The 22,360-nt window shown below is 59.6% G+C and overlaps 1 protein-coding gene across 1 annotated transcript; it reads right to left on the bottom strand.

Annotated features, from left to right (window-relative positions):
* Nucleotides 1-5,598: 5,598 nt before the first annotated feature.
* Nucleotides 5,599-17,792, bottom strand: B4GALNT4 (beta-1,4-N-acetyl-galactosaminyltransferase 4). The gene is made up of 20 exons (XM_057730057.1): nt 17,642-17,792; nt 14,630-14,733; nt 14,145-14,240; nt 13,970-14,065; nt 13,794-13,884; nt 13,618-13,718; nt 13,385-13,452; nt 13,107-13,185; nt 11,856-11,922; nt 11,591-11,725; nt 11,405-11,514; nt 11,197-11,297; nt 10,969-11,069; nt 9,965-10,895; nt 7,832-8,121; nt 7,526-7,679; nt 7,313-7,385; nt 7,043-7,196; nt 6,568-6,694; nt 5,599-6,055 (listed from the first exon to the last, which is right to left on the bottom strand). The coding sequence occupies exons 1-20, from the start codon at nt 17,790-17,792 to the stop codon at nt 5,932-5,934; spliced, it is 3,153 nt and encodes a 1,050-aa protein (XP_057586040.1). The 3' UTR covers nt 5,599-5,931.
* Between the last annotated feature and the right edge of the window lie 4,568 nt (nt 17,793-22,360).

Below are 22,360 nucleotides of genomic sequence, written 5' to 3'. Positions count from 1 at the left end.
GGGTGCTTTGTTCACACTCTGTTCTGAATCCTCACAGGAGCCCCGGGGACCGGCTGTAGTGGCTCAATTTTACAGCCTGGGAAGCAGGCTCAGTAAGTTCCCAGAGGTTACAGAGCAAGTCAGGGCGTGTAGGGAAAGGCCGCCCCAGCAACAGCAGGACGGGCGGGCTTGGGGACCCGTGCTGGCCGGTGGGTGGGGGTCCTAGTAGAGCCCCCGACAGTCCCCCACTAGGTCTGGGACGCTTCCTCTACTGCAGTTAAATGGGGGTGGGGTGGGGGGGTTGCTTGCCTTCTCCTGGTGGTTTCACTTTAGTCTTGTTCTAAAGGGGGTCCCGCTACCCTGGGTCCTTCCCCATCTCTGCCCCAGGAGCCCCTTGCTCTCACCCTCTGCTAGAGACCTGCTGCTGCCTTTCTGCTTGAACAGTCGGGGCTGGGGAACCCTTCAGGCTCCGGCCCCCTTTCCGGCAGGACCTGCACCCCGAGGAGGGGTCAGAGTGGGCCCAGCCCAGGCGGAGGGCAGGGCGGTGACCAGGGGTCTTTCCTTCCGGGGACCAGTGACTTCATGTGCACATGTATGGCCACCTTTTTTGGCGTCACTGCTTTAGACGTTTGATTCTGGCCCGTGTTTCCTTCAGAAATGCTCTCTCCTGCTGTGTCACTTGGGTGTTTTACTCTTTCACTCCTTCTCTCGTCTTCCTCTCGCCTGTGCTCCAGGAGCTGCTGTCTCCTCACATCATTTTTAGCTGCTCTTTTCCATCTCCTTTCGTGCTCATTTCTCAAACCCGTCTTCTGTGTTCCTGACTGGGTTTTAACAACAGCGATCTGTATCTTTTGAAACTCCTAGAGTGGTTTTTGTTTCCGGAAGGATTTTGTTTTTCTCATCTGTTTTCCCCCCAAGTGTTGTCAGATAGTTTTAATTTTCTTTGTTTTTGTCACTCATTTTTTTAAAAGGAGACTTTCTTTTTTAGAGCAGTGTCAGGTTCACAGCAAAACTGAGAGGAAGGTACAGAGAGTTCCCATATACCCCCTGCCCTACCCCCCAGGCAGAGTCTCCCCCCAGTGATTGCCGCAGATGGTACATTTGTTACAACTGATGAAGCCACCTTGACACGTCATCATGAGCCAGGGTCCACAGCTGACATTAGCGTTCATTCTCGTCGCACACTCTGCGGGTTTCGACAGATGTCGACCGACAGTGCCCCACGTCGCAGCCCCACACCGAGCAGTGTCACTGCCCTGAGGACCCGCTGTGCTCTGCCTGTCCGTCTCTGCCCTGCCCCGTCCCCGAGCTTCTGTCAGCCGCTGACCTTTGTATCACCTCGCTGGTGTTGCCTTTTCCAAAAGGTCATAGAGTTGGACGCGCACAAGATGTGGCTTTTTCTCGTACACTTCATACACTTAGTTACATGCATTTAAGGTTCCTACATGTCATTTTGTGGCCTGAGAGCTCACCTCTCTTTAGCTGGGTGATATCCCACTGTCCCGTGGACCAGTGTCTCTACCCATCGCCTATTGAAGGACGTCTTGGTTGTTCCCAGGTCTTGGCAGTTATGAGTAAAGCTGTTGTATACATCTATATGCAGGTGTGAGTGTGGATGTGTTTTCAATGCTGTGGGTAAATACCAAGGAGCACATTGCTGATCCCATGGTGAGAGTATGTGCAGTTGTGTAAGAAACCGCCCAGCTGCCTCCCACAGGGGCTGCACCCTTGCACCCCCGCCAGCGCCGGATGGGCGTTCCGGTTGCTCCACGTCCTCGCCGCATCTGGTGGCGTCAGTGTCTGGATCTGAGCTGCTGCGATAGTGTGTAGAGGTGTCTCATTGCTGCTTTGTAACATGCGTCTCCCTGGTGACATGTGGCGTGGGGCACCCTTTCATGTGCTCGTTCGCTGTCTGTGTACCTTCTCTGCTGAGGGGCCTATTAAGGTCATTTGCCCACTTTTCAGTTGGGTTACTCATTTTCTTGTTGAGTTTTAAGAGTTCTTTCTGTATTTTGGATAACAGTCCTTTCTCAGATGTGTCTTTTGCAAATATTTTCTCCTAGTGTGTGATTTATCCTCTCACTCTCTTGCCATTGTCTTTTGCAGAGCAGAAGTTTTCCATTTTAATGAAGTTCTGCTTATAATTATTTTTGTCATGGATCTGCCTTTGGTGTTGTATCTACAAAGTCATCACCACACCCAAGGGCATCTAGGTCTTCTCCTGCGCTATCGTCTAGGAATTTTATAGTTTTGTGTTTTACATTTACGTCTATGATTGATCTTGAGTTAATTTTTTTTTTTTTTTTGGCTGCATTGGGTCTTCATTGCTGCGCATGGGCTTTCTCTAGTTGTGGCGAGTGGAGGCTACTCTTTGTCGTGGTGCGTGGGCTTCTCAGTGTGGTGGCTTCTCTTGTTGCGGAGCACGGGCTTCAGGCGTGTGGGCTTCAGTAGTTGTGGCACATGGGCTCAGTAGTTGTGGCGCACAGGCTTAGTTGCTCCGCAGCATGTGGAATCTTCCTGGACCAGAGCTCGAACCCCTGTCCCCTGCATTGGCAGGCAGATTCTTAACCACTGTGCCACCACGGAATCCTGTGAGCTACTTTTGTGAAGGGTGTGAGGTCTGAGTCTAGAATTCATTTTTTGCATGTGGACATCCAGGTGCACCAGCACCATGTGTTGAAGAAACCATCTTTGCTCCATTGTATTGCCTTTGCTTCTTTGTCAAAGATCAGTTGACAGCACTTATGTGGGTCTATTTCTGAGCTCTCTTTTCTTTCCCATCGATCTGTCTTGTCTAATCTTTGCCAACACCACACTGTCTTGATTGCTGTAGCTTTATATTAAGTCTTGAAGTTGGATACTGTCAGTCCTCCAAGTTTATTCTTCTCCCTGAGTATTTTGTTGGCTAGTCTGGGTCTTCTGCCTCTCCGGAAAAGAATCAGTTAGTCGACTGGTGGGATTTTGATTAGGATTGCATTGAATCTACAAATTAAGTTGGGAAAAACTGACGTCGTGACAATATCAAGTCTTCTCATCCATCAACATGGACTCTCTCTCCACTGATTTAGGTCTTTGATTTCTTTCACCACAGTTTTGTAGTTTTCCTCATTTAGAAAAGTTTATGTATAGTTTTCCTTATACATATTTTGTTAGATTTTTTACCTAAGTATTCATTTAATTTTTTAGTGCTAATGTAAATGGTATTGTGTTTTAAATTTCAAATTCCAATAGTTCATTGCTAGCATATAGGAAAGTAATTGACTTTTGTATGTTAATCGTGTATCCTGTAACCTTGCTATAATTGATTATTAGTTCCAGGAGTTTCTTTCTTTTTCTTTTCTTTTTATTTTTTGGCTAATTCTTTTGGACTTTCCAAAAGAATTAGATGATTATGTCATCTGCAAACTAAAACAATTTTGTTTCTTCACCCTCAATCTGTATACCTTTTATTTCCTTTTCTTGTCTTGTTGCACTAACTAGTACTTCCAGTAAAATACTGAAAAGAAGTGATAAAAAGAGTTTATCATTGATTTCTAAAAATTTCCTCAAATGTCACCTCTGACCTCCTCCCCTCCCCTATCTGTGTCCTTGGCAGTCTCACTACCACCTCAGGGCTTTGCTGGGATGTCACCTCCCCAGGCTTTTTCTGACCACTATCTTCAATGGCACCTGCACCCAGACTCACTGTTCTCTTTCCGGCTTCATTTTCCTCCACGACAGCTGCCACCTGCTCACGTACTAGAGATCTCTTTGCTGTGTCTGCTGTCTGCTCCTCCTCACCCTTCACTGGAGTGCACGTTCTACACGGGCAGGGGTTCTTGTCTGCTTTCTTCACTGCTTCTTCCTCAGTGCCTGGCACACCGTGGATGCTCAATAAATAGTTATTAAAATGGCTTAATGAATTATGGTATACGTATAGTCCAGATTAGACAAAATGTTGTCTGAAAATTTTTTCTGCTTCCAGAGGTAATTACTTTTCTGATGTTCATGCTTCCCTTACCTATTATATTCCCACCCACCGCCCCACCCCCACCCCGTGCTTTTCTGGAGTATATATTCTTAATTCCAGTGCTAGTCCTTTTCTTGTTATGAACGTCTGTATCTGGAGATCATTCCTTCTGAACTAGGTACTTAGGGAGGACTGGGCAGTAGGAGCCAGGGCATCTGGTAGCTTCTGAGTCAGCGTGTGGCAGGTCAGCTGTGTCTTCCACCCTGTGGGCGTGCACCCTCTATGGACAAGCAGGACTCATGGTGAAGCCCACATCACAAGTGACTTAGTGTCCACAGGCACCTCTGGCTGCCCTGGTCATCAGCTGCAGAGCTGAATGCCCTGGGCCATCTCTAGGGTCTTCTCAGGGCCCGGCTGGAGTGTCCATCTGGTTCCTCTTTCCCTGCTGTCCCGTGTTCATGGTGAGGTATATCCTGCGAGGATTGTTTGGAGTGCTGGGCAGACGTACTGCTTTCCCACGGAATGAGGAAGTACGGAGTAACAGCCCCAAAGATGTCCATGCCTTAAATCCCAGAACCTGTGGCTATCACAAGAAAGACTTTGCAGATTAAGGAAAGGATGTTGAGATGGAGCGATTATCCTGGGTTATCTGGGTGGGTCCAATGTCATCACAGGTGTCCTTATAAGAGGGAGGCAGGAGGGTCAGAGCCAGAGGCGATGTGATGATGGTAGCAGAGATGTGAGAGAGAGACAGGGAGAGTGACATGAAAATGGCAAGCTGCTGGCTTTGAGGATGGAGGAAGGGGCCACGTGCCAAAGAATCCAGGTGGTCTCTAGGAGCTAGGAAAGGAAAGAAGCAGATTCAGTCCTAAAGCCTCCAGAGGGAGTGCAGGCCCGTGGAAACCTCGATTTTAGGACTTCTGACCTCCAGAGCTGTAAGACAGGAAATTCCATTCTGTGTGTGGAAGTTTGTTACAGCAGCCACAAGGAACTCATACAGCAGGCACACCCAGTGCCAGGCAGAGCACTGGCCTCCCTGCCACGACTGAGACCCCAGGGAAGAGCGGGCCCTTGACAGCATTGTCCAGCCTGTGTGTGACTCTCCGGGGAACTCCTGACCCTGAACTTCCAGTTACATGACAAAAGTCAAACAAGCAAACCCCCCATTATATTTAAATCAGTTTGCACTGGGTTTTCTGTTTACGGCAACTGAGTCCTAACTATACCCCCCAACCTGGTCATAGGACATCACTTGCCACCCAGGGGTGCCGAGTGCTCCCGCATCTTCTAGGAGGATGGGGCAGGACTGACACCCAAGCTCTGTTTTCACAACGAAGGGGACTGGGCAGACAGTTGAATGTTCTTTGCTCGCAGGTGGAAAGGCCCTGTGCCACGCTAGTGATGGGCAGCTCCACATAGGGTGGTGAGGAAGGGTCCAAAGCCCCCTTCCCTTCAGAGCCTGATACAGAAGCTCAAAGGGAAAGTGTGGGAAGAGGTGAGTGGTCTCGAGGGTGGAGGAAGGTGGGGTCAGCGTGGCAGCTGCAGTTCAAGTCAGGAAGGGGCATCAGGAGCAGGGCCCAGGGCTGCTGGGGGCGCAGGGGGTCCTGCTGCCACCCAGGCCCACCTCCGCCCTCCCAAGAGAACCAGGCACAGAGGGCAAGTCAGAACTAAAAAAAATATTTCATTTAATTTTGAATAAAAAATGGAACAAACAGAACTCTTGGAAATCCTGAAAACAATGTCATCGCTACAGCAAAATTTCACAGAAATCATCGCACAGGGCATGGGGACCAAGCCCGGGCCCCGCCTGCTACAAAGGCCGCCTCTCTGGGGAGGGGCACAGAGGGGGCAGCAGCCTGGGGTGGGGGGGCCAGAGAGGGGCAGGCACGGGTGGTGGCTGTGCCCCTGGGATGCCCCGCTGGGTCCCCAGGGTCCAGACTCAGAGCCTGGCCTCCGGCTGCCACGGCAGCACGGCAGCTGGGGCTGGGAGGGGTCGCTGGTCCTCAAGCGGCCTCCTTGCGGGCGGCCTTGTGGCTGCGCGTGCCCCACATGCCGCGCTTGGAGTGGAAGTGGTGGTAGAAGTTCCGCACTCGGAGCCGCTCCACCTCCAGCCCTGCCTGCAGGACCCTGGGTGGGGAGGGGGAGTCAGGGCTGCCCCTCAGCCTGGAGGATCTTTGGGCGGTGATCAAGACTGGGGGCGTGGGGTGAATGGGGCTGCCCTGATTCTTCAGGACCCTGCAGGGGGAGGGCACGCGTGTCAGGGCTGTCCCTGACCTTACAGAACCCTAGGGATGTGATGGAATGGAAAAGATCAGGCCCTGCTCCAGGGGATGGGGTGTCAGGGCTTCCACTACTGTCCAACCCTGGCAGGAGGAGGGGTACCCAGAGCCACCAGCAGGCCTGTAGGATCTGGGGGCAGAATTGGTTCAAGGGCTTCCCTGAGTCTGCAGGACCCTGGAGCTGGGAAGGGGTTTTGGGGAGTGGGGTGGGGTCCAAGGGTCTCTCTGGGCCTACAGATCTGGGGGTTGGAGGAGGAGGAGGAAAGCAGAGTCCTACCAGCATGTGAGCCCCCCACCCCGCAGAGAAGGAGGATATGGAAGTCTCAGTCTCTGTGGGGGGGGTAGGGGGGGTGTGGTCACCTGTCCAGGAGCTCCCAGTCCTCGCCTCCCCACTGGTCCCGGAACTCCTCAGTATTCATGCCTCCAACGCGGTCAAAGTCGGACTTGTAGATCCCAAAGAGGCCGAAGCCGTTCACCTCCCAGTAACCTGGCAGGGAGGGAGTGCCCTTCAGACACCAGGTCCTGCAAGCCCTTCCTCAGGAGGGCCTCTTGGGGTCACGCCAACTTGTTAGTCATAACCTGGGAGCCCTGTGCGTGACCTGGGTGTGGGAGGAGGTTCCTAGGGGCTGAGCAGGACCCTGGGGTTACTAGGGGGAGGACCTGGGGTCCTGGCCAGTACGGGGGTCCTAGAGGCCACAAGGAGTCCTGGGCACTACAGGGGGCCTTGATGGGGCCCCAGGCCTCCCTTGAAGGTTGGGAGGTGTCCGGGAGCCTGGATTGTACCCTGGCATGGGTGGGACCCCTGGCATTACTGCGGGGGCACCCAGGGCATTACCGTGCGGGTCCCCCGGCCAGCTCCCGCAGCCCAGTCGCATGACCACAGGCGCAAAGGCCAGCTTGCCCTCCACGCAGTGCTTGCGGATGCCGTCGAGGATGCTGGGGGGGAAGTGGATGTGCAGGTCGCAGAGGAAAACGATGCTGCTGGCGTCCTGGGGGTAGCGGGGAGGTCTAAGCCCCGCCCTGGCCGCCGGAAGGGCAGCCCCCACCGCAGCCCATCTTGCTCTCCCACCATCCTGCCGGCTCTCCCACCATCCTCCCCACGCACCTCCACCGCCTCCACTCCAGCTTGCAACCCCGCAGAGCGCTCAAAGTTTCCAGTTCGCCTTAGGTATTGGTATCTGGGGGAGGAGGGGAGTAGGAGGTGGAAAATCACAGCCACCCATCTCTGGGGGAGGGCGCGGGGCGCAGCCGGAAAATCCGCGGCTGTCCGGGAGGGAAGATGTGCTCGACCCTCCCGGTAGGCGGGGGGCACCATTACCTGGGCAGCCGCGCCGTTCTGAGGGCCCGCTCCACATCCATGTCCTCGCTCTCGAAGTCCACCAGGACGACACTGAAGCGGGAGTCCCCCGTGCGGGAGTGCAGCGCGGCCATGTCCACCAGGAACTGTACCACCCAGCGCGCCTGGTTCTTCACTGGAGGAGGATGGAGACACTGAGCCCATCTGGACCCGACCAGGCAGTGCCCCGCCCAGGGCCGGTGGCACTCATCGCTCCCCATGAGGCCTGCTGGACCCCCACCTCCACCCCGCAATCCCAGGTGGCCGGCCGGCCATCCTCTCGCACACCTGGCACAATGAAGTGCACCATCACATCCTGGCGCCAGGCCAGGCGCAGCGGCCGGCACAGCTCCGGGCGGCCGTCGGGTCGCAAGGAGGCAGCAGGAGCCGGCTCGGGACTCTCTCCGTCTGAGTCTGTGTCGCCGGGGCGCGCCCCGGGCAGGCGCAGGAAGACGTACTCGGACAGACGCACGCGGCGCCCGCCGCGTTCCTGGAGCTCTAGCTCCAGGAGGAAACGGCTTCCACGCGCGGAGTCCCGGCGCTTCTCCACGTTCACGATGCGCAGAAGAGCGTACCGCCTGGGGGGTGGGGCCGGGTCAGCCCCCTCGGGCTCCGAGGCTGCATCCCCGCCTCCAACCCCATTCTTCCCCAGTCGCCCCAGCCGCAGAAATGAGGTGGCCACTCAAGCGACTTGGCGAGGGTGGGGGGCATGGGGATGGGCTGCCGCACATCCCCCGTCCCCCATCACACCTCAAGGCCTGCGGGGTGAGGGGAGCTCCCTTCTCAGAGCCTCCCCCTCCCTCAGGCAGCCCACAGGGAGGAGTCCCTAAGCCCAGGCTGGTCCTCTCCTCTTCTCAGTGCCACCACTCCTGTCCACAGCCACACGCTCAGAAACCTTCAGCGGCACCGACTGCCCACAGGCTGAGGTTCAGGTGTCTGAACTCTAAACTGGTACAGGAGTCTACCTTGTGGCCTCAATATTCCTCACGCTAGATGAGCATGCTTCCTCTTCTCGTGGGGTCTTTGTCCTGGGCGTCCCCTGCCGGGATGCTCGCCCCATCCTCTCTGTTCCTCCTCTCCAAGGTCCCAGGTGCCTCCTCTGAGAAGCCTCCTTTTTGCCTCTTGCAGCACCAGCCCAGGGGCTACCCTAATCTCTGGGGAAGAAGCCTCTGGGCCTTCAGCCGCTGGCCCTTCCCCAACCCCGGCCTGCTTTACGCTGCCTGCGAGCAGAGGCCTCTCCTCATCCTGGGAAGACAGGGCCCTGCCCTTGACCAGCTCACTCTTCCTTCTGTCGCATGCCCGCCCCCCCCACCTTTGGAGCCAGTATCCCTCACCCCCGGCGCCTACTGGTGTGACCTCCCAGGGGTCTAGGTTCCTCCCCTCACCCCCTGCCCATCTCCACCATGCTCTCCCCAAGTGTCAGGGAATTTCTGCCCCAAACGCCGTGGGTCTGAGCTCTCTCTCCTTGGGCCACCCACATCCTTGCAGGCCTTGGGGAAGGTGGGGCCACAGCCATGACTTTTCTGCTGGACAGACCCGTTCACACCCATGGGACGATGAACTGCTCTCAGGAAGCTCAGAGTCAAGGGTAGGTGTGCTTTCTCAGCCACCTAAGATCAACCGCCCCGGCCCCTACAGAGGGTCCAGGCCATCCATCGCTGCCCTGGACCAAGTCTGTCAGTCATGGGTCCCCCTTCCACCCCTCCTCTCCAAGGCAGCCACACTCCTGCCTACGATCCAGACGGGCCAAACCCGTGTCCTGCTCTAAACTTCGTATGGGAGGCAAGACGAGCAAGTCCTTCACTGGCCTTCAAGGCCCACAAGGCCCGTCCTCTGCCCACCAGCCTCCTGGACAGCCTTTGCCTGTCACTGCTGTCTGCAGGTCCTGCCCCTCCTTAACAGCTCAGCACAGCTCTGAGAACCCCTGAGGCCAAATTGGGGCCCACACTCCACCCCCATACCTGCTTGGGGTGGAGACAAGGCTGGATTCCTGGGGCCTGGGGGAGACCAGAGGGGCCAGTGGGGCAGGAACCCTGAGCCCTCCCCTGATGACCAAGGCCCCAGCCAGTGCCGTGCTGGTGGGGAGAGGGATCCAGCGATTCTTAACTTGACCTTCGTGTGTGTCTCTGAAGGAGAGACCTGGGTGGCTCAGATCCATCCTCAGGTCCAGGTCCAGGCCCAGGTCCAGGTCCAAGGTGGGGTTTGAAGGTGCAGGACAGGGCAGCCAGCCCTGGGTGGTGGGGGGAAGGCTCCTAACACCCAACGGGGGCGCTGGGCAGTAAGGGGCCCCAGAGCGACAGAGGATACTTCCCGGGGGGAGTGTACCACTCCCAGAGCAGTGACCTGTTAAGCCCTGGGGAAGATCTGAGGGTCCCATGGAGGCCAAGGTCATCACTTTCCATACGCACCCCTCCCCCGTACCCGTCGTGGCGCGCGTTGAGCCGCTCCATGTACTGAGCCACCACCTCCACAGCCTCGGCCTCACGCAGCTGCAGGTTCCCCGACACGTTGCAGCGCAGGTCGTTCCAGTCCGAGCGCAGCATCTCAAAGTCCACGTTGCCCACGCTGAACGTGCGCTGCCAGTCGATGGCGTCCTCGCGCCAGCGGCCGCGCACAGGCCCGGCCGCCTCCTCGCTGTCCTGCGACACAGCCTTGTTGCCTGGCGCCCTTTCCTCGTCGTCATCCCCTTCCTCCTCCTCCTCGTCGTCCTCCTCGCCCTCCCCAGGCAGCTGTGGCCTGGACACCTGGGACAAGCTCAGGAAGGAGGTCACAGGTTGCGCTTTGGATGAAGAGTTCAAGTCTGCCGTGGGGACCACGAGTCCCGGCGCGCGTGCCTGGCTCTCCCAGCTCCCCTGGGTGGTCGGCGCCCGGGCCGGGGGCCTCAACTCTGTGGCCTGGGGGCCGCCGGTCCTGCGGTCTCTAGCTCGGGGTGGGCGTGGGGGCGCGCGCAGCTGCACCTTGGGTAGGGGTCTGGGGCGCAGGAAGACGCCAGGGAAGGGCGGCCGGGGTGGGCTGCGTGGGCTGAGCGGCGCTGGGGCCCCGGGGGGCGCCCGAAGTCCCGGCCGCACCCGCGTCACGTACACCTTTGGGGGTCTCTCGGCTGCGACTGCGGGGCGGGGGGGCGGGGCGCGACCCAAGAAGAGGGGAAGGGGGCGGGCGGCCCAGCTCAGAGCCCGCAAGCGCCGGGGGGTCGGCCTGCCCAGCGGGGCGGGAGGCGTTGGCAGGGCAGGGGTGGCTGGAGCCTCGGTGGGGGCCGCGGGGGCGGGGAGCCGGCGGCCGCCCTGCGTTCGGGGTGCCTCGGTGGGCTCCGCACCGTCGGGCAGCTCTCCGTCGTCCTCGTCGTCCAGGAAGTCTGCGGGAAGCGCGGGTGAGCCGCGCGCCTGGGCAGGCCCAGCTGCGGGGCGGGGGGCCGCCGGGGCACTCACCGTCCGCGCTGAGGAAGAGGAAGGCTCGGCGCTGCACCTCCTCCTCTTCGTCCTCCTCCCCCTCCTCCCGGTCCATCTTCATGTATTTGTAGAACCCAAACCTGGGGAGGGGAGGGGCGGGGCGGGGCGGGGCGGGCCGGGCCGGGCCGGGCCGGGCATCAGAAACCCTGCTCGGCTGAGGCCCCGCCCATCCTTCCCTGGGCGCCACCCACCCAGGCACCCACCCACCTTTCCAGATAGAGCGGAGACTCGCGGTAGAAGCACTTGTTGTCCGTCTCCATGTGAGTCAGGCGCGTGTGGTCATTGGGGTAAACGAAGGACAGGTACACCTGGGGCGGGCAGAGGGCTCAGGGCAGGGCGTCTTCCAGAGGGTCTGGAGGACCCTAAGGAGAGGGAGGCCTGGGTCTCAGGGAAGACCTTGGCGAAGAGCACTTACAAATTGCAGTCCCTGGTATCTTGCGATGGGAAAGTCCTTGACCACGTAGGTGGGGGCGTAGGCGCAGGGCTCCAGCACGTTCTCCAGACTAGAGGGCTCCACCCGAGGCGCTGCGGGAGGGGTGGTCATATTGTGACCTGGAACCCCTGCACCCCCCCTCCCCCCCCACCGCGGGCTCCCTCTCACTGAGGAAGAAGGTGTCTCGGGGATCCGGACGCAGCATGTCGGCTCTGGGCTCATCCTGCAGCAGTTGCCCCCCAACGTGGCTGGCTGGAGACTGGGGCACATGGGCTACGTGGTCCATCTTCAGGGTTGACTCGTCTAGGGGCAGAGGATGTGTGGGGACCCCAAGAATTCCTAGAGACCCCTCCTCACCCACATCCAGACACCACCCCAAAGAGACCACCCATCAGGAGCCCCCCCTTCCCCAAAGAGGCACTGGGTTCCGCACCTGTGTACAGGGAGATGTGAGCAGAGCCTATGACCTCAAACTTCAGACCCGGCAGGAAGGCTCGCCACTGGGGGTTGGAAAGGGTGGTCAGGACCAAAGGATGGCGGTCAAGGTGGGAACATGGCTGGGTCAGGGAGGAGTGAATTTTCCCCCGATGTGGGGTGGGGAACTAGTAGGGGCAACCCCTTCAAAGATGCAGGAAGCTCGGGGTGGGGGGTGGATGGGAGAGGGGTCCCAAGGAGGTGCAGCAGGGAAGCTGGAGAGGCCCAGAAGGCTAGAGTCCCTGGAGACAGGTGAGGACGTTCCATGCTCCCTTCAGGCCTCTCCTTGACATCCTGGTGCTTCCTAACCTTCTGTTATGACTTCTGCCCCCACCTGCCCCTGGTTCTGCAGCTACTGCCCTTCTGGAGGTCAGAGCTGGCCCCCCAGCTCCCCACTGGACCTCCCTATCCCCTTTTCCCCCATTTCTGTCGCTGTGCCTTCTCAGTCTCCCTTGAAGACTGGGTCTCTCCCCAATGCCTGTCATGGTGGGGTTCCTGGGGGCTGTCAGGCCCTCTTCCCAGCTCATCCTGGGCCCTTAGTCACCCCCTCGGCTTCCACAAGATTACCCCAAATCTTCATCTTCAGCCTGGACTCTCTGTCAGGCTGAGCTGGGTTGTGGCCCACCACACACAAACCAGACACCTACAACATCCCACCACCTCCTAGCCCACCCTGGTCACCACCCCACACCCAGCCAGGCTCAGGCTCTCATCGCTGGGCATCATCCCCTACCACACACCCCCCCAACCTGCCACTTATTCCACTCCCACCTCCCTGGTTCAGGGACTGATGGCAGTGGCCAGAGGGTTTTCCCTGAAATGCAAATCCAGCTGCCTCATCCCCAGGAGGAAGCCCTGCCTGATCTGACCACCAGGCTGCCTGGAGTTCCAGAAGATTCTGGGAGCTTCCATTCCTCTGCTGTTCTTGAGACCTGGAATTCATCTTCGCACCCAAGTTCTCTCCCCACTGGTCTCCCTGTGAGTGTCTCTCATCTCTCAAGAACCTGCTCCAGGGCCAAGTCCTCCATTAAGCCCCAGAGCCCCCAGCAGGCACAGTGCAGCACAAGCCCCGTCCCTGAGCATCTGCCTTGTCAGCTATCCAGGAAGCTCCTCTGGGGCAGGGTCCACACCGCTGTCCTGCGGGGAGTGGCCAGAAGGCGGAGGGCAGGGCAGGGGTCTCTAGAAGCCCTCGGAGGGCAGCCGCACTCACGCCCACTTCCACGTGGTCCGAGCCGCGGTCGTCCTGCTTGTGCAGCAGCTCAAAGTAGTACCTCCGGGAGGCCATGAGCCTGGGGACATGCGGAGTCAGAGGGCAGGCCTGCCTCGCCCCAGGAACCCCAACAGATGGGGAGCCCAGACGAGGTGGGGCTCAGGGCTGGCCCCTCAGGGGCTGCCACAGCAGCAGCGGTTTCATGCATGCACACATCACCCGGTCCCCCCCCCCCCCACACGGGTACACACTCAGCACACACTCCCACAGTCACTCACCGTCGGGGCTTGGACACCTGGGAGCTGAACTTGGTGAATTCTCCAGGCGCTGTCCACTCTGAGCCAGTCTGGAGGGTGACAGAGAAGGGGCAAGGGGCTCACCCTCTCCTTGGGGCACAGCCCCATCCAGTTCAAATTCCTGAGCAGCTGGAGGGGATAGGTGACCGAGGCGGCAGGAGGCCCGTGAAGACAGAAGGGGTGTGGATAGAGGGGCTGGGCTGTGGTGGCAGTACCTTGCCCACAAAGGCCACCAGCTGGGCGCCCGCCGGGCTTTCATTTGGGCTCAGCCAAAACTCAGAGTTGTCATCCGAAGCCACAGAAAACTGGACATCTCCTAGGCCACAGGAGAGGGCTCAGGGGTGTGTGGGGCCTCTGTGACACCCCTCCCCCCGCATCCCCACCCCCGCACCATCTCTCGCTGGGTGGATGAAGCCGAAAATCCGGAGGCCATAGTTCTTCCACTTGGGGGACACAGCCAGCTTCTTCACGGTGGTGCGAGTCTGGGGGGGCAGAGGCCTCTGAGGTCAAGGCCCCTGCCCACCCCTGCCTACTGCGGGGCCAGCCGCCCCGCCCCACAGCACTCACGTGAGGGAAGAGCGGGAAGTGCAGGTTCCTCCTCAGATGGCCCACGGCGCCCCCACACCAGTCCTCAAACACGTGCAGGTTCACCTGCCCCTTGTACTGGGGGTGGGAGGAGGGCTGACCTTCTGCACAGCTGCCCCCAGCCCTCCCCCAGCCCAAGCCGCCGAGCAGAGCTCACCTCCTCCCGCCATGCGGGCGCCTGATGGGTGAGGTTGAGTGACAGGGGCCTTCCAGCCCCTCCAGGAAACAGCACGTCTAGGTCCCGACCTCCAGGCTACGGGAGAGAAAGGGCACCAGGGTCAAAGCTGAGAAATGTGAGGGCAGGAAGAAGTCACATACCCCCACCTCCCCTCCAGGCTCCAACACAGTGCGTGACACAGCCAGCCACATGCGCCAGTTCCCTTCCCAGAGATCCCTTCCATGTGTAGCCATGAAGCCCCGAATCCACCACGCCCCAGCCACGCATGCCAACCCGGGCAGACCCTCGGCCACCCCACGTGCACCAGCTGCATCCACCCAGGCTGGGGCCAGGCTCGCTGCTGCAGCACATTTGTGCTGCTGTGTCCTCCATCCACGCAGCCTACAGGTCCTGAGGCCACCAGCATACAAGTGGCCTTGGTCTCATGTGCGCTGTTCAGTGTCCTTCCCCACAGCCCTGCTCACCACCTGCTCCTCCTCACGGCTCTCGCTGGAGTCCTCTGTCCTCTTTGTGGACAGCGCAGCCCGGACGCCCCGGCTGTCGGTCACACTGCTCAGCTTCTCGCCATCTGCCGGGGACACGTGGGGAGTGAGTGGGGTAAGGCTCTCCGAGGCCACAGCCCCTGTTGCTGGGGTCAGTTGGGGGCAGGACGGCCAGCAGTGTCTCCACTGAAGCTCTCCCTCCCCACCTCTGCCCCTTCATGCCACCCGATGCCCCACGCAACAGCTGTAAGTGCTCTCTGCTGGGCCCTTCCCCCGCATCCCACCTCCGTGCGGATGGTCCCTGCCAAGTCCTCTGCCTGGCTCTTCCCAGCCCTCGCTGGCATGAGGGAGCAGTTACGTGTGCTCATGCTGGCGTATATGCATGTGTGCGCACACGCATCGGGCTGTCCTCATCAGTGACTCTGCCTCCAGGAAGGCCCCCAGGATTGCTCTGTGCCCTCAGCACTTTTCCTGTGTGCTGCTGGAGTGTTTTGTGTCTGCCTCCCTTACCAGAACTGAGAGCCAAGGATTAGTGTTTAAGCTCGTCAGGGGAGCTGGCACCATGCTCTTGAGGCTACGCCAGCCCCAGCCCATGGCACATGTGCCACCTGCTGCCCTTGAGGCCAGGGTCCAGGACCAAAGGAGCCCTGGCACCCACCTGGGCAGAGGGATTGGCATGCTGGTCTGGCTGCCAGAGAACCTGAGGCCAAGGTGGCCCTGGAGGGAGACTGTCCCCCTGGGGATCCCTTCTCTGGACATCTCTAGAGTTTCCCAAACTCCCCAAGCCTGGGGCAGACCACTTCCACCCCCCCCAACTCCCTCAACTTCCCAGACCTCCTCCCTAAGCTGTGGACCTGGGGGTTCCACACCCTGGGATTTGAGCCTCTGAAGGCGAGGCTTCACCATGCGCCATGTGTGCCCCTCCCGGTGCACCCATCCAGGGACCCCCCAGTCCAGGAACCCCTCTGCTCCAGGGCCAGTCTGGGCTTCAAAGTCTATGCCCATCCCTCCATCCAGACCCCAGGAGCTAGATTCCCGTACTGACACAGTTGGCCTAGGTCCCATCTCTGGGGGAGGGGAGCAGCCCATGGTCTCCTGCCTGTGAGACCCTGTGGTGCCAGCCCACTTGGATCTCCTCCAGTCGTTGTCCTCTGTCCAGCTGGGAGGTGAGCCCCTAAGAGGCTCCCAGCCAAATCCCCACAACCTGGCCCTAACCCTCCCTGCCCACCAAGGTGACTCTGTGGGTATTGGGAACCTTCCGCAGTGGGGTCCCCAGTCAGGCTGCCATCGCTGTCCTGCAGGGGCTGAGCCCCAGCACAGCGAGATCCAGACAGGCCTCCTGCCTCCCCCTCCTCCGGCACCTCTACCTGCACAGGCTGCTGGACACTGGGAAGGTAGCCTTTCTGGTAGGAGTGAAGGCAGTGCTGACAGGACAGTCAGGAAGGCCTCAGACATGTCCAGCTGCTCAGCTTCCCCTAAGCCCTGCCCTGGTGGCAGCCCAGGTAGCCGGGCAGGAGGTGGGGCTGCAGCCCAGAGCGAGACCCCCGCCGGGGCGCCTCCTGGCAGGAACGCACGAGGGTTTGATCTTCCATGACCTTGAACAGCTCCCGCCCACCAGGAGCAGCAAGAACAGCTACCTGCTGGTCCAGCTGAGAACAGAGGAGGCCTCAGAAGTGGGGTGCCCACACCTCCGCCCCCTCCCCGTTGCTGAGATAGGCTCCCTGGCTGCTCAGGAAGTCGGGCTGGGGAGGCCTGCGGTTGCTCAGAAAACCGCAAGGCAGCCGAGCAGAAGGCTGGTTGTGTTCTGTATGACTGGGTCACGCTCTGGGGTCCTGTCTTGATGGTAGCTGGGGGGCCTCTGTGAGGGACTGAACAGTGCTGGGGGCCCCTGGAGGGCGTGGTAGCTGCGAGACGCATGGACTCTGGGGGGTGGGGTGTGTTGGGATGAGCCTCTAACCCCTGGCCTGGGGTGTCTGTGGAGCCAGGTGTGGCACTGAACAGAGAGCTTGGGACCCCTTGGTGAAGTGGCCCAGGGCTTCATGGGTCTAAATCATTGTTCTGAATCTTTGGGAAGCAAGATTCTCACCACCCATCCTAAGGACACCCCGCTGCCTTGAGAAGGGCCAGGAGCAGCTTGGCTGGGACTGTCTCTGCCCCGAGGTGCTTCCTTCTCACTCTCTCATCACCGCTCCCTTCCCCCCCCCACCCCTTTCTGGGCACTCTGCCCCTCCTCCCCCAACCATGTGTCAAAAGTCACCTCCGGGAAGCTCTCCAGGACTCCCCTAGCTAAAGTGGCAGGACTCCTTCCCCACTCTTTCCCACAAGGCTCACCAGGACCTGATTTGTGGGTCCACTGTCCCCACTGGAGTGTGAGCTCGAAGATCCTGGGAGAGTTCACTCCAGGCAGTTCGGCTGGACCCCTATCCGCAAACATCAGCCCTCAACACACAGGCATCTCAGTCCCTGATCACAGGTTTACCTACGGCACCTCCTCCAGGAAGCCTTCCACCTGCAAGGGTCAGCTCCCTCCAGCAAGTCCCCTCCCTCTCCGTCCTGAGGCTGGGGCTCTGCCCCTCCTCAGCAGATAGGGAAACTGAGGCTCCGCCAAGAAGGGAAGTGTCGGAGGCGTAGCCAGACTTGGCCTCTCGGGAATCCCAGCACCCAGGGCCCAAAAGCCTCCCCCCCTCCCTCTCTCCCCCCCCCCCCCCGCTAACCCATTGCTCCCCGCTCCACGGCAGACCCCGGAGTCCGCCCGTGTTCGTGGGCGCTCCCCAGGAGGGTCGCGCACATCACTGCTGACGTCATCGGGCGTTCCGGCCGGGCCGAGCCGAACCGCGCCTCCTGCCCCAGCATCGCGGAGCTGGGAAGGGCGCACGGGGTCTCCGGGCGGGTCTGGCCCACGACGAGACCTGGGTGCTAGGGGAGGGCGCGTGCCCAGCGCCGCTCGGGGCCCTGACCGCCCGCCGCCCCCAGGGCGCCCGCCGCCTCGCGTACCTCGCCCGTAGCCCAGTCGCTGGCGCAGCGCGCGGCCCTGGCGCACCAGGCTCAGGTGCACGTACGTGAGCCACGCGGCGCAGGTCAGCAGCACCAGCACCAGCAGCAGCTTGATCTGCTTGCGGATCTTCTTCACCGGGAACCACGGCATCGCGGCCGCCCCCGCCCCGCCCCGGGCCGCACTCAGCGGCGCCGCTGCGGCCCCCCGCTCCCGCGCGCCCCGCGCCGAGTTCCCCGGCCCCGCATGGCCCTTTGTCCGCCGCCCGCGGCCCCAGGGTGCGGCCGAGGGCCGGGGTGGGCGGCGGAGCGGCTGCTGGCGGTGCCCCCGCCCGGCCCCGCCCGGCCGCGCCCGGCCGCTCGGGCTCCACGCTCCTGGGGGCCGCGGCGGGACCGAGTAGCATCCACGCTGCGGTGCTACCCACCGTGAAACGGGCCCGGCCACCGCGCCGCGCGGGCCAATCCGGGTCCGGCCAGCCTGGGGGGAGCCAATCCGCGGCGCGGGAGGCGGGGCCGGCGCGTTAGGGTGTGCCGGCCGCTGGTCTCCACGCAACGCGCGCGCATCCACCTGGGCGCGCCGGCCCGCACAGCGCGGGGGCGCGGGAGCGCGGGGATACGGAGAACCCTGTGGCGTATGGGGACGTGCGGAGGACCAGGGACAGGGGACATGGGTCAGAGAATGCACAGGGCACGGGGTGATGCGTAGGACGGGGGGCCTGTGACGGGGGTGCGGGGAACAGAGGGACCCGGGGTCACGGGGTGTTGTGATGGAGGCCGCGGGAGGAGTAGGCTCTGGGTCGGGCGGGCAGTGGTGACACGGGGAACAAGGGTGTAGGGACGCGTGACGGGGAGACACTGGGAGCTTGGGGAATGTGGGAGGCAGGATGCGGGCAGCCTGGCCTTGCCGTCAGAGTGAGCCTCCTGCTAAAAATGCAGCCAGGGGGAATGGGGCTCAGAAGATGTGGAGAGAAGAAAAAGGAAGTTTGGGGGAGAGACACATGGGGGTAGGTGATGACGGTGGGTCGGGGGGCTTGGCTTCACCCTGAGGGGCATGAGGAGCCACAGAAGGCCTTAGCTTGGAGGGGCAGGAGGAGCCACAGAAGGCCTTAGCTTGGTAGGTGATGACGGTGGGTCGGGGGGCTTGGCTTCTCACTGAGAGGCATGAGGAGCCACAGAAGGCCTTAGCTTGGAGGAGCCACAGAAGGCCTTAGCTTGGAGGGCCTGACCTGGCTGCCAGGCAGACAGGGGCAGCAGAGGGGCACACTGGCGGCCTCCACTGAGGGCAGAGTGAAGATGGAGAGGAGGTGCACAGGCAGGAGGGGCAGGGCTGTCTGGAAGGGGGTGGGAGGGAACCTGGCTCTCCCATTTCTCACCTGAGTGAGGTCCGAGGTGCAACTCTTCCTGAGCTGGAGGTGGGAGAGGAGTGTGGGCTGATGCTGGGCTTTGCCCACTCCTTCGCATTCCTGCCTGGGCCACCGCCACCCAGGCCGGCCCAGCTGCCAGCCTGACTCTTCTCTCTGTCCCTGCCTCCATCCGTTCCACTTTGATGTTATGGTGTATCGAGCCGCCCAGCATCAGGGTTGCAAGACAACTGTTGGTTACGCTCCTGGAGTCTGTGGTTCAGAAATTTAGATGGGGCCCTGCGGGACAGCTCTCCGCTGCCCCAGGATGTCTCGGCCTTCAAGTGGGAAGACGTGACCAGCTGGGGGCGACGCTGGTGGCCAGGCTGGAATCATCTGCGGGCTTCTGAACCCTCGTGTCAGGGCCTTGGCAGGGTCAGCTGGGCTCGGCCGGTGGTTAACCAGAGCACCTGGGTGCGGCCACTCCAGGGCAGTGGCCTCTGGGCTCCAGCAAACAGGGCAAAGCACCTGGAAAGTCACCACACACCAATTCCATCACATGCTGTCACAAGCCACCCAGGCTTGAGAGGAGGGCACGTGGACCCCCTTATCTCAGAAAGGTTGTCCAGGATGCTACAGTGTTAACACGGACACACTATCCTTTTCTCTCTTTATGTTAACCTTGGGGCATAGAATCAAGTTGGCCACTTTGCACTGTTCTGTCATCCTGTCATCTGTCCTGTGAGCAACACACACACCTCTCCAAACCTCCCCCCACCCCATTTTTGTCCCTTCCCTCCTCCAATCCACTTTTCACATCCATGTTATCTGCACATTCATTAAAAAATAGGTCAAATTGTGTGTGTTTTAATCATGTCAATAGTTTTGTGTGTAAATCTCATGTTTCCTCCAAGCATCGTATATGCAAATGTATATCTCCATATTGCTGTGTGTGCAATGCTTTCCCTCTGCCCCCTGATCCTCCACATTTGCCCGTTTGGCCAATAGATCCCTGGGGTCCTATGAGCCAGAGACTTAAGGGCACAGTAGCAAACCAGGCAGCCACGGTCCCTCTTTTCGTGGAGCTTCTATTTTCCTAGGTAGAGGCACACGTGAACAAGTAGTGGTTTCCAATGGCGCTAAGTGCTGTGAAGACAAAGCTTGCTGATGGCCTAGAGAGATTAGGGGGAGGGTTTCTTCCGCCAGAGTGATCACTAGGGGTTCACTGTTTGGGGAAGTGACATCTGATCTGAAACAAACAAAATTGTTAGAAAGCAAGCATCAGAAAGTGGGTGCCAGGGACTTCCCTGGTGGTCCGGTGATTAAGACTCTCTGCTTCCAATGCAAGGGACGCAGGTTCGATCCCTGGCTGGGGAACTAAGATCCCACATGCTGCAAGGTGTGGCCAAAATAAATAAATAAATAAATAAAGTAAGTAAATATGTAGATTGTCTTTAAAAAATGTAAAAAAAAAAGCTACTTGAACATTTGATAAAAAAAAAAGAAAGTGGGTGCCGGGAGGGAAGTGTTGGGGGCACAACTGCCTGGGAGGGTCCACGAGGTCTCCTCTGTTGGTCAGGAGGCCAGCAGGTGGATGGAGGGCAAGGGGCAGAGAGTGAGTGAGAAGGCAGGTTGCGTTTGCTGGACGACCACGTGTGTCCACGACAGCCTTTCAGAGAGTAGCAGCCACTGCCCACTACTGCCTCTCCAGCTTCACACAGTTCCTCTTTTGCCCGACTCTGGCCTGAACCACATGGGGAAGGAAACGTATTCCCAGCTTAGCAGCAGGACCCCCAGCAGAGGCTCCTTGACACCTCGGCCTGCACACACACTCCCCTCTAAACCACAGTTAACTTCCAAATAAAAACAAAGGCAAGACCATGCTTCTGCTTAATATGATGCGAGTATCCCGGCCAAAAAGAGGCCAACGTCTCCAGAAGAGACTGATGAACATTTCACATCACTTTATCCATCTTTGGGTGGTACCCACTCTAACTGAATAACGTGTTCTCTTTAAGAATGTTGAACACTTGGACACTCTCAGAGAGAGGGTGCGAGTATTAATAACAAACACCGAGATGTAAGGTCAACCCTTGTTAACAGACGTTAGACAGAAGCGGTGGGAAAGGAATAAGGAAGAAGGAGGGCAGGTGGAACTAGTGGAGGTGGGGACGAGGTTCTCGTTACCGTGGCAGCCGTGTGGCTGTAGCTGGCGCCTTCTCCCTCTGCCCGCTCCACGTTCCCTGTGTCCTCAGCCACAACCTCAGCTGCCCGTGGTTCTTTGTCTGGTGGAGTGACCCCAAGGGTCTATGCATGTATTGGGTGGTTCTAGTTTTCTGTTGGCGTTTACTCCAGGACTGAGGGGCACTCAGAGACACCCTAGAGGGTATCCTGCCTTCCAGACACTGCCTGCTTACCCAGCTCTGTCATGAAAACTCAGCCCCACCACGGCCGTCATTCCGGCCTGCGCAGTGACCCTCTGTCGATTCCCTGGTGTGAGGAGCCCTGAGTGGCCAGGTGACCATCGGCTCCAGTCTGCTGTGCCCCCTGGTGGACATGCTCTAGGGCTTGCCTGGGACTGGGGATTCTTGGATGTGGGACTTTCAGTTTTAAACTCAGGAAAGTCCTGGGCTAACCAGGATAGCCGATCACTCTAACGCACTCCTCCCTGGAATCTGAGACCACTGGCCCAGCAGAGCCCAGAGTTGCAGGGATGGGAAGCAGACATTTCACTGGTGGACCCTTTCGGATAGTAGAGCACTGCGTTCCTACCTCTTGATCTTGGCTGTGCGAGACCCCGTAGGTTGCTGACTGAGAGCATTAGTCCAGCTGCATAACCAAGTCTTTCAAAGGCCATTCCACCCTCTGTCCACTGTTCTACCGGGCCAGCTGCCCCAGGGAGGTGTGGACATGCAGAGCCAGTGGGTTCTCTGAACACGGACCCACTGCTGCACTTCTTGCTGTGAGGCAAGTCCCTGGTCAGAAGCGACGCCGCCTGGAGGATGGTGTAGGTCGATGGGGCACTCTGTGAGCCCACGGCAGGCGGTTCCAGCAGAAGCATTGCAGGCACGGAAGGTACATCCATACCCGGAGGAGGTGCCTGTTCTAGGAAGAATGAAGCATCGCCCCCCCAGCCACCACCCCCACGGTGGAAGAGGGGCTATGCTGGTCTCTGCTCGGCAGCTGGGTCAGCCCTGGTGGGTGGAGCCTCCCCCCCCCCCACCCCAATCTCGGCCACTTGGCGTCTAAACCCTCTGGCCGAGGGGTGAGAGGTGCCCCTGGAATGGCCACTTTGTCCACATGATTGTTAAGGCCCTCCTCGGCTGAGGCAGCTCTCCAGCTCACAGACTCTGTATACTTTCACACATCCGGGAAGTCTGTC

This window comes from Hippopotamus amphibius, chromosome 3, assembly GCF_030028045.1.
Source record: "Hippopotamus amphibius kiboko isolate mHipAmp2 chromosome 3, mHipAmp2.hap2, whole genome shotgun sequence".
NCBI classification, from domain to species: Eukaryota; Metazoa; Chordata; class Mammalia; order Artiodactyla; family Hippopotamidae; genus Hippopotamus; species Hippopotamus amphibius.
The sequence above is the reverse complement of the archived record's forward strand: the minus strand, read 5'-3'. Positions and strand labels throughout refer to the sequence as shown.

Coding starts and splice junctions, on each gene's coding strand:
- B4GALNT4 (XM_057730057.1), bottom strand. CDS start 17,792: ATGCCGTGGTTCCCGGTGAAGAAGATCCGCAAGCAGATCAAGCTGCTG. Junction 14,734..17,641: donor GCGACTGGGCTACGGGCGAG/GTACGCGAGGCG, acceptor TGTCCCCGGCAG/ATGGCGAGAAGCTGAGCAGT. Junction 6,056..6,567: donor GACTGGGAGCTCCTGGACAG/GTGACCACACCC, acceptor CTCCCCACCCAG/GGTCCTGCAGGCAGGGCTGG.